The following is a 14,427-nucleotide window of genomic DNA, read 5'->3' on the forward strand; positions in this document are numbered from 1 at the left end:
GCACTAGGAGTGGGGCAGCCGCATGAGTAGGCTAGCTGCAGGTGAGCCGCCGTGGGCGTCAGCTCCCCAAGGGGGGTGTGATGTCACAGTACACGCACCCGGTCCTGGGTGTTATGGGACGCCCTGGTCCTGATGGTCCTGGGCTAAGGGTTAAGTACCTAAGTCTTCCGCTCCTAACAGGCCGATTTTTTGGGTAGTATTGACTAGGTGCTTAACAGGGATATGGGGTACATAAAAAAGGGTATCGATGCTACGATTCAATTACTCATCTCACATAAGTGGCTATGGATGTCACATTCCTGGAATTCGATAGTTTCTACTTTCCTATCGTATCCAATTCTTCTCTTCAACACGAGAAGAATAGCTAAATTGGTTGACATTTGACAGGTTCAAGGATACTGATACAATGACATCTTTGGAAGTTGAAGTAACAATATCCCTCCTCTCCTTAGTATCCAACTGCCATCTCCTGAGAATATTAGTGAGGTAAGTATTCCTGCCACAACTCAAAATTCAAATGATGCGGATATTTCTGTCACTAGCTATGAATTATCTGTCAGGCATAATCGGAGCAAACCACTAAACAGATATTCTCCTGAAACGAAGGAACACATGTCAAAATATCTAATTGCCAATTATGTATATACAAAAAAATTCTTTGAATCCCTCAAGATCTTTTGTAAGTGAACTCTCGTCACACCATATTCCCATGTGTTGATGAAGCTCTAAAAGATCCTAGGTGGGTTCTAGCTATGTCGGAAGAAATTGAGGCATTAATGAAAAATGAGACATGAAATCTTTTTCTGTTACCTGAAGGTAAAAAAATAGTGGGGTATAAATGGGTATTCTCCATCAAGTACAAACCCGATGGATCAATTAAACGTTATAAACTAGGGTAGTAGCAAAAGGATACATGTAAACATATGGCGTAGATTATCAAGAAACATTCTCATGAGTGGCTAAATTAAGTATTGTTAGGGTGTTGTTATCTCTTGCAGCTAATCGTGATCAGCCATTACACCAGTTTAATATTAAAAATAATTTTCTCCATGCATATCTTAAAGAATAAATATACATGGATGTTCCTCCAGGATATATGGCGAATTCAGAAATGAAGGGTGGTGTGCAAGCTACAACGAACACTGTATGGCTTGAAGCAATCTCCTAGAGTTTGGTTTGGGCGATTGAGCTTGGCAATGAGGAAATATGGTTTTCAACAAAGTAACTCAGATCATACACTATTCTTAAAACATCAACGGGGAAAAGTAACAACTTAGATAGTTTATGTAAATGATACAATCAGTACAGGAGATGACCCAAAAAAAAATAACCAGACTTCAAAAGCAACTGGTAACAAAATTAGAGATGAAAAATCTGGGAGGACTCAAATATTTTTTGGGAAATGAAGTTGCTAGATCTAAGCAAGGCATATTCTTTTCCCAATGAAAATATATCCTTGATTTATTATCTAAAGTTGGACTACTGGAGTGTAAGCTTGCATATGCTCCAATAATCCAAAATCATAAGCATGAATAATACCCAAACCAATTGCCAACAGATAAAGGAAGGTACCAGAGGTTGGTTGGGAAACTTATTTATCTCTCTCATACATGACCTGTCATTGCCTATGCAGTAAGTGTAGTAAACCAATTCATGGACTGTCCAAGTGAAGATCTTATGAATGTTGTAAGTCAAATTCTTCGGTACCTAAAGTCCTTCCATGGGAAAGGACTTATGTTCTCAACAAACAACCACCTAAGGATTGAAGGTTATATAGATGTTGATTGGGCAGGGAATATTTCAGATAGAAGATTTACTCAGGCTATTTTTATGTTTGTTGGAGAGAACCTAGTTACATGGAGAAGTAAAAAACAAAAGGCATTATCAAGTGGTGAAGCTAAGTTTCATGGGATGGCTAAGGATCTTTGTCAGCTTTTCTGGCTTTGTACACTATTAACTGAAATTGGCTTTGCCCCTAGCCATGAAATGAATTTATTTTGTGATAACATAGCGGCTATTACTATTTAACATAATCCGGTTCAGCATGATCGGACCAAACATGTGCATTTTTATAATTAATTAAACTAATTATTTTTAATTTTATAAAAATATATTATTAATTAATACTACATATTATTTTTTACTTATTTATTATTTTTTATAATTTATTATAGTCACACATAATTATTATATTATTCTATAATAAATTATAATCATTAATTAATATAATATAGTATTTCATTAATTGATATATTAATATATTTTAAATCACTTATTAGTGTAGTAACCATGTTTATTTTAGTTAATTATTTATTTAGGCATATGTTCTATTTAAGTATATTATAAAAGGTTACTCATTTTCTTGTTTTTTTTTTTTTTGTGGGGCACTAACGTTGGAATCTATTTTTCAATTCATTTGAAATCGTCTACACTAACACCCAAGGAAAAATTGAAGTTGAATCAAATCATTGCCTTGCATTTGAAATCTAACTTCAACTCCAATGTTGACTAACCCCCTTTCTGGGATTTTATCTAGAGATTTGCAAAAATTTATTTACACTTTTAAATTCAATGAAACTGGGTATTGATTTTTTTTGTATTTGACTGGTTAAGAGTCTCTTCCGCATACCTCAACACCAACTGCCTGGTTGAAATATATTAATAATCACACAAAATATAAAGTATTATCCTTTCACCTAATGAGGGGGGAACCCACCAAGGGACAGGGAAAGATATTTATTATAAACTTATAGTATATATATTATTTTATTATTTATTATAATGAAAATTTATATATATTGATATAAGAGTTGATAATAGATAATAATTTTTAGTTAGTAAAAAATTAAAGAGTTTTCATAATTTCTTAAAATCTATTTAAAAAATATAAAATAATAAAATAATAATTAAATATCATATAAGTAAATTTTATTTTATTAATTTTTTTTAAAAAAGGTAGTTTCTAGACTGAGGTCCGATACCATACTCAAATTCTCTAATAAATAAATTTTATATGGTTGTTTTCTATAGGCAGAGTCGGGAGGTGCAAGAAACATAAAATAATTAAATTAAATTAAACAGAAGAGAAATAAAATAAAATAATTAAATATATAGAAACCGAATAGGTACAAAAATGTAAATAAACATAAAAATTAAAATTAAAATTAATCTAAAAAACATATGTATTTATTCTGTAATTATTTTAGTGATTTATTAAATAGTAAATTGAATATGCAAGTAGAGGAAATATAAACATATTATAATTTAAATTACAATAAATATAGAGCTAAAAATGATAAGATAAAGAGTAAAATTTTTACAATCCTCAGTTAATTATTTGCACTACGATTCACAGTATTGAAGCAGCAATTACCATATCAAAATTGTATGCGCAGCGTCGAGACCGGGATTCGATCTCGAGGTTGCTTCCGAACCCAGATATCCGAACCGGAAGCGAAAAATATAATCCCACATATATTACTGCGTTGAAAACTTACGGCTTTATTTAGAATCGCAATGCCTATCCTTGTGTCTCTTCGGAGACATCCGATAAAATTGGAACGATACAGAGAAGATTAGCATGGCCCCTGCGCAAGGATGACACGCACAAATCGAGAAATGGTCCAAATTTTTTTTCACCTTGTTTTCCTTTGAACTCATCTCTTCGTCAAGAAAAGTTTGCTGATTCCATGGAGTTTTCTGAGCCAGTAATTGCTTCTTTTCGACTTCAGTTTTCCACAGCCAGTTCGTTTCCAGAAAGACGAAAGTTCAGGAACAAAGTTATCTTCTACTCGTTGTTTCTTATCCTCTCTATCCTATAACTGAGAGCATTCTTCTCCATATGGTTTATTACCGTCTTTACGACTCCGATTCGATAGGGAATAGTTGCGGTCCTCATTTCAGTGGTTTAGAGGTTTTGGTGGATTTACTTAAATCTGGCAAGAAGTGAAAGAATATATCTTTTATCACTTAGATTGAAAGTATCCATACTTGTGCATAACAATTCAACTTCCGCCAAAAATTTGAATTCGTCATCAGTTCTAGTGCTCAGATTCATTTCCTCTCTAAGCTTCAATCTTATATTTTCAGGAGATTGCTGCGTTTAGATGCTACTCTATCACTTCTTGAGGCAAAACTCAGGAGCATTGATCAGGATAGAGTATCCGAGGACCAGGGACGATCAAAGGATCCTAGATCTTCAACTAATTCCATAACAGAAGCTTCGTCAACATCTATTGAGAATTCCCTGATCCACCGAGTGGATCTGGTTCCCGGTCAGTATAGTCTTGATGGCTACTAACTTCACTGAATACTACACTAAAAGCTTCTCCAAGTTATTGCAAAATGTTGCAAATTCTCTTGTTTATGTTAGTCAATGCGCTGACGCTTTCCTGTAGGAGTAGGCAATACTTCAAGTATTGAATCCATTGTGGCCATCTCTCGTTGAGCATAGTCTCGCCATTTTGACTGAAGAGACTGTAAGATAGCTGCTCTATGCTGAAGTGTTTCATAGTTAACACTTGAACATGATGGTTTATATGTGGACCATGGATATATATACATTTTCTGCTGATCAAATGTTTGTTCTTCATGTTAGCTGCATGTTGAAAATTTGTACTCTCTTACCAAAATAAGAAAGACAAAAGAAAAAAAGGACCTTCCAGCTCTTCTTAAAGTAATTTCCTGGTTTGATCTTCAACGAAAAGAATTTTCTTGAATGAATAGGTTGTTTTATATCAGCTGATGCATATAGCTTTTTACATTATTTTGTCATAGTAAGGAAAAGAAGCAAAAGAACAGATAAAACACTTTAGTTTATATTCTATGGGTTTAACAATATATGATTATGGTGTCATTAGTTTTTCAGGCTCAGATTGGCTTGTTGTGCAAATGTAGAAACTATAAAAGGATATTGCCACCTCCATGAAAGACTTGGTTTACTTGATTGTCAGTAAAGAAACATAATCATTGAATTGGCTGGAATTTACCTGAAGCTGTTAAATATAATAAAATGATTAAGACTATCTTGAGGAAAAATGGAAATAGAGCATGGCAGAAATGGAGAGACATTTTGGAAAAGTTAGAATGTTTTTCAAAACTGGTGCTTTTTATTTTTTATTTAACAATGAGAAAAAGATTTCACTGAAGAAAATGGATGAGGAAAAGGATTTGTTTGGGGGGGGGGGGGGGGGTCAGGGTGAAGGGGTGATAATTCTCCGAAGGAGCGCTTAAGGTGTATGGGAGATAATCAGTGGTCTACATAGATAGAATCTTATCATAGATTTGGAAGTTTTTTTTTTAATGTTGCTATTCAAGGTTCTAGTTGAAATTGTCAAGTTAGAATTTGTTTTCTTGTCTCAAAAGACAGCTCCACCAAACAACTCAAGTTTCTAAATTTAACTGTTTTTTTTTTTTTTTTTTTTGTGGGGGGGACAGGGTGAAGGGGTGATAATTCTCCAAAGGAGCACTTTAGGTGTATGGGAGATAATCAGTGGTCTACATAGATAGAATCTTATCATAGACTTGGAAGTTTTTTTTTTTTTTTTTTTGAAGTAAAAAAAGCAAAACAGTTAAATTTAGAAACTTGAGTTGTTTGGTGGAGCTGTCTTTCGAGAAAAGAAAACAAATTCTAACTTGACAATTCCAACTAGAACCTTGAATAGCAACATTAAAAAAAGTGTATTTGGTTAGCCATAACATGCAACTAAATTTGGTAGTCTTGTATCTTAATGGTCCACGTCATATATTTTTTAGGGAAAGTCTTGGTTTAACTTTCAAAAAGAAAATAAAACTTTTGAGTCTTAAGCAATTAGACCTAACTAACGGGTAAGCCACACTAACTGCAGAGCAGTGACTATGGAGTGTTAGAAACAGGATTTGTGATGTTGGATATGAATTAAAATGAATAAAGTACTGTGTATTACACGGATTTAGAAAATGGTGCTGCCCTAATAAAACCTTTATGTTTTTTTCTTTGTAAAAGAGATTGAGTTTTATTAAGAAAGGAGGAAGTGACAGATGCTACTGGACATTACCCAGAAAAAAGTGCCAATTGGGAAAGAAAAAGAACAAACAGAGCTATAACCATTTTCCTGTTGCTCAAGATATTCTCTAGAATCAGTTGGAGGCATCATTCAAAATTTACGGTTATTATAGAGGAAAAAACCTGTTCTCAGGAATAACTAAATTGCTCATTATGATCTTCTTTTTAATCTTAGAGTCAGTATGTCCAATTTCAGTTATATTGGTTAGATGACCAACTAAAAATGTTGTTCCTAATCAACTTTAGAAAAATATTGTGTTTTATTTTTGTTATTGTTTTTATTACTTGTTAGAGTGGTTCCGTCCACTCTTGTAGGCGGTAGCTTTTCACACCTAACAGATCAGTCTGTTGGGTTGTATTGGCTAGCCGAATGGGCGGGGTGGGTGTTAGAGTGGTTCCGTCCACTCTTGTAGGCGGTAGTTTTCCGCACCTAACAGGTCGGCCTTTTGGGTGTATTGGCTAGGCGTTTGACATTACTATCATTAGATTTGATTAAGGTGAATATGAGATTTCATTAAGGAGAAGAGAAAAAATACACAAGGATCAATCAAGACATAACACTATAGGTTAATATAAGAGATACAAGAATGAACCAGCTGGCAAGAATTAAAGCCAAAAGGGTTAAATTTTAGTTTTATTATATTTTTCTTTCATGTGGAGGTTAGATTTCTCTCTTTCAAAAGAGAGGTATTGGCTGGGTCCACACCCTTAGGCTGCTAACAGCATGGGAGATTCCTTAGGTAAAGAGGCTGCTAGTTGTTAGTTTGCCTCTCTAGCTTGTATTTTTCTGGAGGTTTTTTCTTCCCTCCCTAACGTTTTGTTTCCTTTTTTCTCCTTAATAAAATCATCACCATTTAAAAAAAGATTCTCTTTTTCCAAAAGAGATTGAGGTTTAATTTGATTAATCTGATAAAGCTCCCTATAAAGTTGCCTTATCCACATTACAGAGAGGGCCACAAAATTATGGTGTTGTTCTGCTTTAGGATCATCCTAATTTTGACAATCTTAAACTATAATGATATTATTTTAAATCATAAATCTATATGAGCAAAATATTTTTCCCATTAAGGGTAGTTTCGTTTATAAATTATATTCTACTTCATCTATATGGTCTTACTGTAGCTCTTGATTGTTAGATGACAACAATGCTGTTAGGTAAGCCATCTTGGGAACCTAATTTCGTTGTGTTGGAGAAAGTTTGAAATTGTCATTTTGAAGTATTCGATCTCTAGTTTGGTACGAGCCCGATAATTAAATAATTGTCACTGTGTTAGTTATATTCATTTTTCTCTTGGGTACAAACTGTTTATAGAATTTTTCCTCTCCAAGCATGGAATTGACATCAGTATCTGTAGCCAGCAGCCTTTTCATTTGCCATGTTTCTTTATTTGTTCTCCAGGCATTGATTATGTGACTCAGTGGGAACCTAATTTCGTTGTGTTGGAGAAAGTTTGAAATTGTCATTTTGAAGTATTCGATCTCTAGTTTGGTACGAGCCCGATAATTAAATAATTGTCACTGTGTTAGTTATATTCATTTTTCTCTTGGGTACAAACTGTTTATAGAATTTTTCCTCTCCAAGCATGGAATTGACATCAGTATCTGTAGCCAGCAGCCTTTTCATTTGCCATGTTTCTTTATTTGTTCTCCAGGCATTGATTATGTGACTCAGTACCTGAGTTTTTATGCAATTATGCGTCAACTTTTGGTTAACTCTTTGCTTTATTATGTAAATAATCATTTTGTTTAGGTGATAGAGTTTGTGTTTTACCTCGATCACTTGACACCTTTTAAGTTAAATAATGGTCTTTTTTTCTTTTGAATGTTGATTAGGCACACGCACACCCACCTCTTACCCCTTATGAGACTTGAACCAAAGACCTCACACTAGAAAAACCCCCCATGTGGCCATTGAACCAAAGGCCTAAGTCACAAATAATGGTTTTACTGCATAAATATTTTTTCCTCTTCTTGACCTCTCCCAGCTAAAAGCTAACAACCCTGCAAATGATTGTGCCTTGTTATACTTGTCTTTACAGTAGTGAGTACGATTAAGTGGTGAAGTCATGCTTTTGTAAGGAATGCATGTTTACTGCTGGTCTTTTTTTTTTCAAGTGTTGAACTGTAAACAGCTCTTCTTTAGTGAACAGCTAAACGGAGATGGTTACTGGTTAGCCTATGCAAATTAGTTGGTTTCCTTTTTTTTTCCTGTGGAAATTGGTTCGGGCATGTAGTAGTTCAATACCATTTACTGGATTGTGAGGTCTGGTATGGTTTTTGGCCTCTACTAGGTATCCACTTGCTTTACAGGAGTGGTGGTCGTGGTAATTGTGATTGGTCAAAACCAGGATTCAGTTACCGCAATGGATGCACCTTTTCTGTGTCTGTTATTGACATCTCTGGAACTGAAGCGGTGTTTCGTACGTTTGCCTTTGTTTGTTTGTTATTAGGGGAACTTTTCATTGAGCACGGAACAGGCTTGCTTGTCCATCCAAGAGGGATTAATTGATGGTCCGACCATGAAATTATTGGAGACCCTCGATTTAGTTGCGGGACCCTTGCTTGTCGTACTAGGTTTGGTACTGATCTTGTTAGCGACAAAAGGAAGATTGAAAAATGTTAAGCTGTCAAGGATTGTGCCCGCAAGTAGTGGCTGTGGCAGACGTTAACGAGTTGGGGAATTATATTCAATAGAACCTTGAATCCTTAAATTCTTTTGTTTTCGTCGGTTAGGCTGTTTTTTCTTTATTATATGGCTTAGGAGTTCAGGTTTTTCTAAACTAATAATTTAGAGTTTTTCCTGATATTAACCCATAATCTATTTTCGCATATCATATTAATTATCTTCAAATTTTGAAATATAAAAAGTATTATAGTTATTGCCGATATGCCAACCTCTCTTGTTAAATACAAAGGGATTCACAGGTGCTATGGTCTCATGAGTCAAGGGCATGGTTTTGAGTCTGATAAATCAAAAGAATCGGGTTTTAAATGGACGGCTGAGATTGTGCAACTTGACGTAGTCAAAGATTGGATGAAAAAAGCCAATCAGGTTGGACTCGGTGCACTCAACCCGCCCGCCGAGACACGATTCTGAACACTCATCTTCCATTAAAAGTTCAAAGCGACAAAAGAGCACGGAGTCAGAGAATCTGCAAGGAAAATACGAAAAAAAACTCGAAAAGTTTAAAAAATGGGGATGGCTTCAGAGAAAATGAGATAATAATGTGTTATCTGAAGTTACTTATTTGGTATAGCGCTCGCGTCCCTTTTTCCCTCAGCTTCGGTCAGGGTTAGGTTTAGGGTTAGGGCTTCTTTTCTGTTTCAAGAGGATTCATTTGTGTCCTGTTTCTCTGGTTCTTTCCCCCGTAAGGGAGTTTTTGATGTATAGTTTATATTTGCGTATTTGTTCGTTCTTAGTAGATCGAAATGTCAATGAGAGTTTCGACTCGAGCCGTTATCTCAAGATCTGATTCCAAGTACAAGAAGCCGACGACCATGTCTCCTTCGAATTCTCCTCCTAGTCTGATGACTAAGAAGCGGCCCGAAAGCGCCTCCACTTCGGCGCCCAGGAGTAAGGAGACCAAGCTAAACGTTCAATCTCCTCCAGGTACTGGAAGTTCCTACTTTTTCCCTTTCTTTTTTCTTGCACTGACCTTGAATCGGAGAGAGCACCCGCCAGCCTAGTTAGTAAAGAGTTTTCCTTTATCACTTGTTTTTAGCTACTTCCTCTGTATACGTTGAGTGTGAACTTTTTTCTCCGTGGCTTCTTTTACCGTATTGCAGGAACAACTCTTGTTATAGTAATTATAATGATATCTAATAGTTAATGATGATAATCTGGTGATTGGTGGGGGCTATTTTTACATCATATGCCATAGACACAGGAACATGGAAAGTTAGTCATTTTTTGCTGTATAAAAGCCACCAAGATCTTTAAAACTCATTTAATTTGCTATTTCAGTGAACTATATTCTTTTTCACCTGGCGAGCATGAGTGGGGGAATAAGCAGATTCATTGTTGTAGTTTGAGCTAGTTTCATAGAGGGCCTATAGTTTATTGCTGGTTGATGGACCAGCAGGAATTGGGGTGGAAAAAAAAAAAAAAAAAGACGACGTTGTTGGACGTAGTGAGGAAAGATGGGAGGAAGCCAGGCTAGCAATGAACCTTGCAAATGATAGAATAGGTTGACGGGGCATGTCATGATGGTTTAAAGAAACCTACGATGATGATGGTGGTCATATCTTGTGAGGTAACATTCTGTTTGGCATTGAGTTCTAGCCTAGTTACTTGTGATAAAAAAATGAAATTTGATGTTTTGATTTTTTTTACTGTTGATTTATGACAACTATAAGAAAATTATTTGAATACATTGGTGGATTGGACCAACCACTCCACACTTTTGATTTCGACTTGACCGCGAAAGAGTGCTTGCTGGACGACTTCCATCACTGGGACCACTTTCCGCGGCGAATGAAAATATTTCAGCGCAGTACCATTGTCAAAGCTATTTTTGTTAGATTAGTTGTGCCTTCCCAGCCCATGCCACCTCCCTCGCTTTACGTCCCTGGGATCAGCCCTTAGGTAGACTGAAAATTATTTGAAGTATTCAATTTATTGTGTGGTCATATGTGGTCCTGCTTGCTTTGCAGTTTTTTTTTTTTTATACTGGGAAAACTTCATCCAGTTCCTTTCTCACGTTGTTAGTTTGGCATAGGTTTTTGTGTTGTGCAAAATGAAATTCATTCCTATTTCATGAGGGGGGACAACTCATCTAGTAATACCAAGTATGACAGGATTGTACCGCATAATGATGTTCACCTGCATTTGGCTACCAGAATTTCGGGGAAGTGCACGCCCGGTTACTCCTTTAATTACCGAGCTTTATCTCTTCACTTAAGAGACTAAATGCATGGAGAGTTTCATAGGATTATCTGCAGTGTATCATGTATTGCTTTTTTTTTTACTTCTCTTTTTGAAAGTTAAACGTGTTTTATCAGATTTAGATATGCAATTGGGTTATATTGTGTTAATTCCTTTTACCTCCTTCAGAATTATGTGTCTAACTTTACTTTGTTGATGTTCTTTTCATTTATTAAGAACTTTCTGAGACAGGGAGCGAGGAGACAGATCTTAGCAGTTCTGAGGGAGATGATTCGACATGGATCTCTTGGTTTTGCGGTTTAAGAGGAAATGAGCTCCTTTGTGAAGTCGATGAGGATTACATTCAAGATGATTTTAATTTGTGTGGACTTCAAGGACTGGTTCCCTATTATGATTATGCCTTGGATCTGATTTTGGACAATGATTCTTTGAGTGGTATGTTCCTTATATCTTGTTCTACAGTTTGTCAACATCTTTTGTGATACAAGACACCCCTAGTTCTTTGACAAATGCTTTTACATTCAGTGCTTTTTTTGTTGTCATGCACGATGTAGTTATCATTTTTCTTAATTATCTTTTGTTCACACAAGTTTATTGCCAGAGTGGCTGATTTATATTTTCTTGATTCAGTCTATTTTCAGAATGCTATAGCTGTCTCTTCTCACATTCACATTGAAAACTTCATCTCCATGTAATAGATAGAAAATTTGTAGGAAGGTATTAGGTTTGGAAGACTTCAGATTTCTTATAATGGTGTGGTGTATATTTATTTTCTTTATAAAAAATGAGCACATCAATATTATAGAAACCAACCTCTTCAATGACCTAGTTATTTGACTGGGACCTATGGAACCTGGTTCAATTGGGTCTAGCCTCTAGGTGATTCTTCATAATGTCAAGTGTTTAAAAAACATCGACTGCAGAATTTCTCCCAGCTTTTTCTGGGGGGGGGGGGAGAGCACCCCGGCCTTTATGTAACAAACAAAGAGATCAGGGTGGAGCTCCCTCCCCCTTTCAACTCATTATGTGGAAGACCTTCACCTACTGGTTGAAAGAGGATGGGGTGGAGCCCTCTACCCTCCAGCTTTCATTCTTCTAGTTGGGATGGTCTCCCCCATTGGAGCAGCTCCCTCTGCACTCTGGCCTTTATGTAACGAACAAAGAGGTCAGGGTGGAGCCTTTCAACTCACCATTTGGAAGACCTTCCCCTACTGGCAGAAAGAAGGTTGAGGATGGGGTGGAGCCCCTCTACCCCCACCTTTCATTCTTCTAGTTGGGAGGGTCTCCCCCATTGGTGCAGTTAAAGAAAGGGAGGGAAGTAGAGTCCGATCTTTTATGTTTTTTGTGGTTTGTCGATGAAACTACAAAACGATCAAGTTGTCCGATTTTCCCCCTCAGGTTTTTGCACTATCATACCTTGATAGGGGGGATGGGTTGAGTTGAACCCGGCTCAATCGGATTTGTTAACATTGGAGTTGATCACTGTACCCTTTTTTTTAATTGTATTCAATGAATTCTTTATTAATTGATTGATAGTAGTAAAATATGCTTATGGGAGATTATTTCAGGTGAGATGGACTGTGAAGATCACAATGACATTGAATCTGCAGCGGAGTTGTTATATGGTCTAATACATGCTCGTTATATCTTAACCGCCAAAGGTTTAAATGCAATGGTAGAGTTTATTTTTTATTTGATTTATTTGTGTAATGTGTTGTAGCCTGTGGTGTATTATATCTTTACTATATGCTCTTGCAGCATGAAAAGTATAAGAGAGCTGGATTTGGAAGATGTCCTCGAGTTTTTTGTGGAGGGCAACCATGCCTGCCAGTGGGTACATCAGACATTCCCAGTCATGATTATGTTAAGATCTATTGTCCCAAGTGCGAAGATTTGTACATACCCAGATGCAAATACCAGAGCAGTATCCTCATGCTTTTAAGTTGATTTTTGCTACATTATCTTTTTAACCAATCCCATTCGATACAGTTGGGTGAGCACTAATATTAAAGGTTGGTGTTTTGATCTTGTGAGTCCCAACCTTAGGCATGGCTGTTGGGTTGGGCTAGCTTGAATGAGATGGGGGTTTGATGTTGTGCATTTCATCAGCTTTAGAGCTTTTAACGTATTGATTTGGATCTTAACATATAGAATTGGATTTCTTGTCTGAGTCCTGGAAAGTGTAATCTATGGAAAAGGCCACTTGGTGGCAGATTGAAACTATTAAAAGAAATGTGAGAGAGGTACTTGAGATCTAGAATGAAAACATTCATAGAATGAGTGGGTAACTATAGATGCTAACATGGATGCATAGTAGATTGTTATGATCATGTGGGGGTTCAACTTAGGGTAGGTTAATTGATATAAATTTTTGTTTTCCATTTTTGGAGCTTTTGGCATATTGGTATTTGGTTAATATGCCAAAAGCTCTTGAGTTGATGGAACGTAAAAGAGCAAAGACCCTTGAAACCTTATCTTATATTGGGCTATCCCAATACAACACCCAGAAGTTGAGATCCTAACAAATTAGCCAATACTTTTATTTGGTTGGGCAATAGATTTCTTCAATATTGATTTTACCCACCTTAGAGGGATATTGTCATCCATACCTTAATATTATGCTTATCCCTATGATGTGTGCCAGGTTGTGTAAATCTATGTTGATGTGGAGAAGGTAATATACCTGTACAATATGCTGGTATGAGATTTCATGTTCCTGTATCTTTTACTTGTCAATCTGCAGTTCTCTTCTTGACTTTTGTCTAGATATGGATGGAGTTTTTATTGGTACCACATTTCCACATTTGTACTTGATGACGTACCCTTCTGCAAAGCCTGCAAAACCTGTACAAACGTACGTGCCCCGAGTCTTTGGGTTCAAGCTTCACAAAGGACCAACGAGATGACCCCGGATGATCATTTTTGAAGTTTTCCATTCCTTTTCCTTGAAGGGGGAGCTTTGTCCTGGAAGGGATCTCCGAGTAGGAGGAGGTAACTGATGATGTACAATAGGGTTTTTTGGTTAGCTTCACGTCGAGGAATTGTTATGCTCCTGTAGTGAGCCTGAGGTATAATTAGTGCTCAGGTTGGTCTTCTTCCATCTTTTTTTGGCCAAGGTGGACTCTTGTTTATGTAAGTCCACACTTTTGTTATATTTATGATAAAATTCTTATGAGTTTAAATATCAGATTCAATGCCATTATAAGTCTCAGATATGCGTTTGCAAACTAATTTAAATTGGAGTAGCACCGGTGTGATTATTCGCTGTCAGCTGGCTTATTCCGGAATTCGTTTATAGTTTGCCGCGTTGTTTTGAAGTTTTTCCATTTTTACAGGGATTGATCCTCAGTTTAGGATGTTTGTTTGAGTTAGAGATATGATAGCATGGCTTAGATTGTGAGGACAGGGTCTCCCGTAGAATTTATTCCCTATGGTTTGAAGAAGACTTTGTTGACCACGTGAATCTCTAGTGGATGTACAGTCTGGGCCAATTCTGATT

At 36.3% G+C, this 14,427-nt stretch overlaps 1 protein-coding gene and 1 non-coding gene across 4 annotated transcripts; both read left to right on the forward strand.

Moving 5' to 3' along the window:
• Window positions 1-3,530: 3,530 nt before the first annotated feature.
• Window positions 3,531-3,633, forward strand: LOC137965069 (U6 spliceosomal RNA). The gene has a single exon (XR_011116000.1). It is a non-coding gene; the product is annotated as a U6 spliceosomal RNA (small nuclear RNA).
• A 361-nt stretch (window positions 3,634-3,994) lies between these two features.
• LOC137943931 (putative casein kinase II subunit beta-4) lies at window positions 3,995-14,139 on the forward strand. Of its 3 annotated transcripts, XM_068789383.1 has the most exons (6): window positions 3,995-4,274; window positions 9,467-9,653; window positions 11,145-11,363; window positions 12,497-12,603; window positions 12,687-12,852; window positions 13,695-14,139. In XM_068789383.1, the coding sequence occupies exons 2-6, from the start codon at window positions 9,473-9,475 to the stop codon at window positions 13,832-13,834; spliced, it is 813 nt and encodes a 270-aa protein (XP_068645484.1). In that variant the 5' UTR covers window positions 3,995-4,274; window positions 9,467-9,472; the 3' UTR covers window positions 13,835-14,139. The 3 variants fall into 3 exon arrangements, with proteins under 3 accessions (XP_068645484.1, XP_068645477.1, XP_068645492.1); XM_068789376.1 differs by lacking the exon at window positions 3,995-4,274 and having other exon boundaries at window positions 9,295-9,653; XM_068789391.1 differs by lacking the exon at window positions 3,995-4,274 and having other exon boundaries at window positions 9,295-9,653; window positions 11,160-11,363.
• Window positions 14,140-14,427: the final 288 nt, after the last annotated feature.

Source organism: Aristolochia californica, unplaced genomic scaffold (genome assembly GCF_029961685.1).
Source record: "Aristolochia californica isolate CCGP_79_NKW_82.1479 unplaced genomic scaffold, dmAriCali1.0.hap1 SCAF_1, whole genome shotgun sequence".
NCBI classification, from domain to species: domain Eukaryota; kingdom Viridiplantae; phylum Streptophyta; class Magnoliopsida; order Piperales; family Aristolochiaceae; genus Aristolochia; species Aristolochia californica.

Coding starts and splice junctions, on each gene's coding strand:
- LOC137943931 (XM_068789383.1), top strand. CDS start 9,473: ATGTCAATGAGAGTTTCGACTCGAGCCGTTATCTCAAGATCTGATTCC. Junction 12,604..12,686: donor CCAAAGGTTTAAATGCAATG/GTAGAGTTTATT, acceptor ATGCTCTTGCAG/CATGAAAAGTATAAGAGAGC. Junction 12,853..13,694: donor CAGATGCAAATACCAGAGCA/GTATCCTCATGC, acceptor ACTTTTGTCTAG/ATATGGATGGAGTTTTTATT.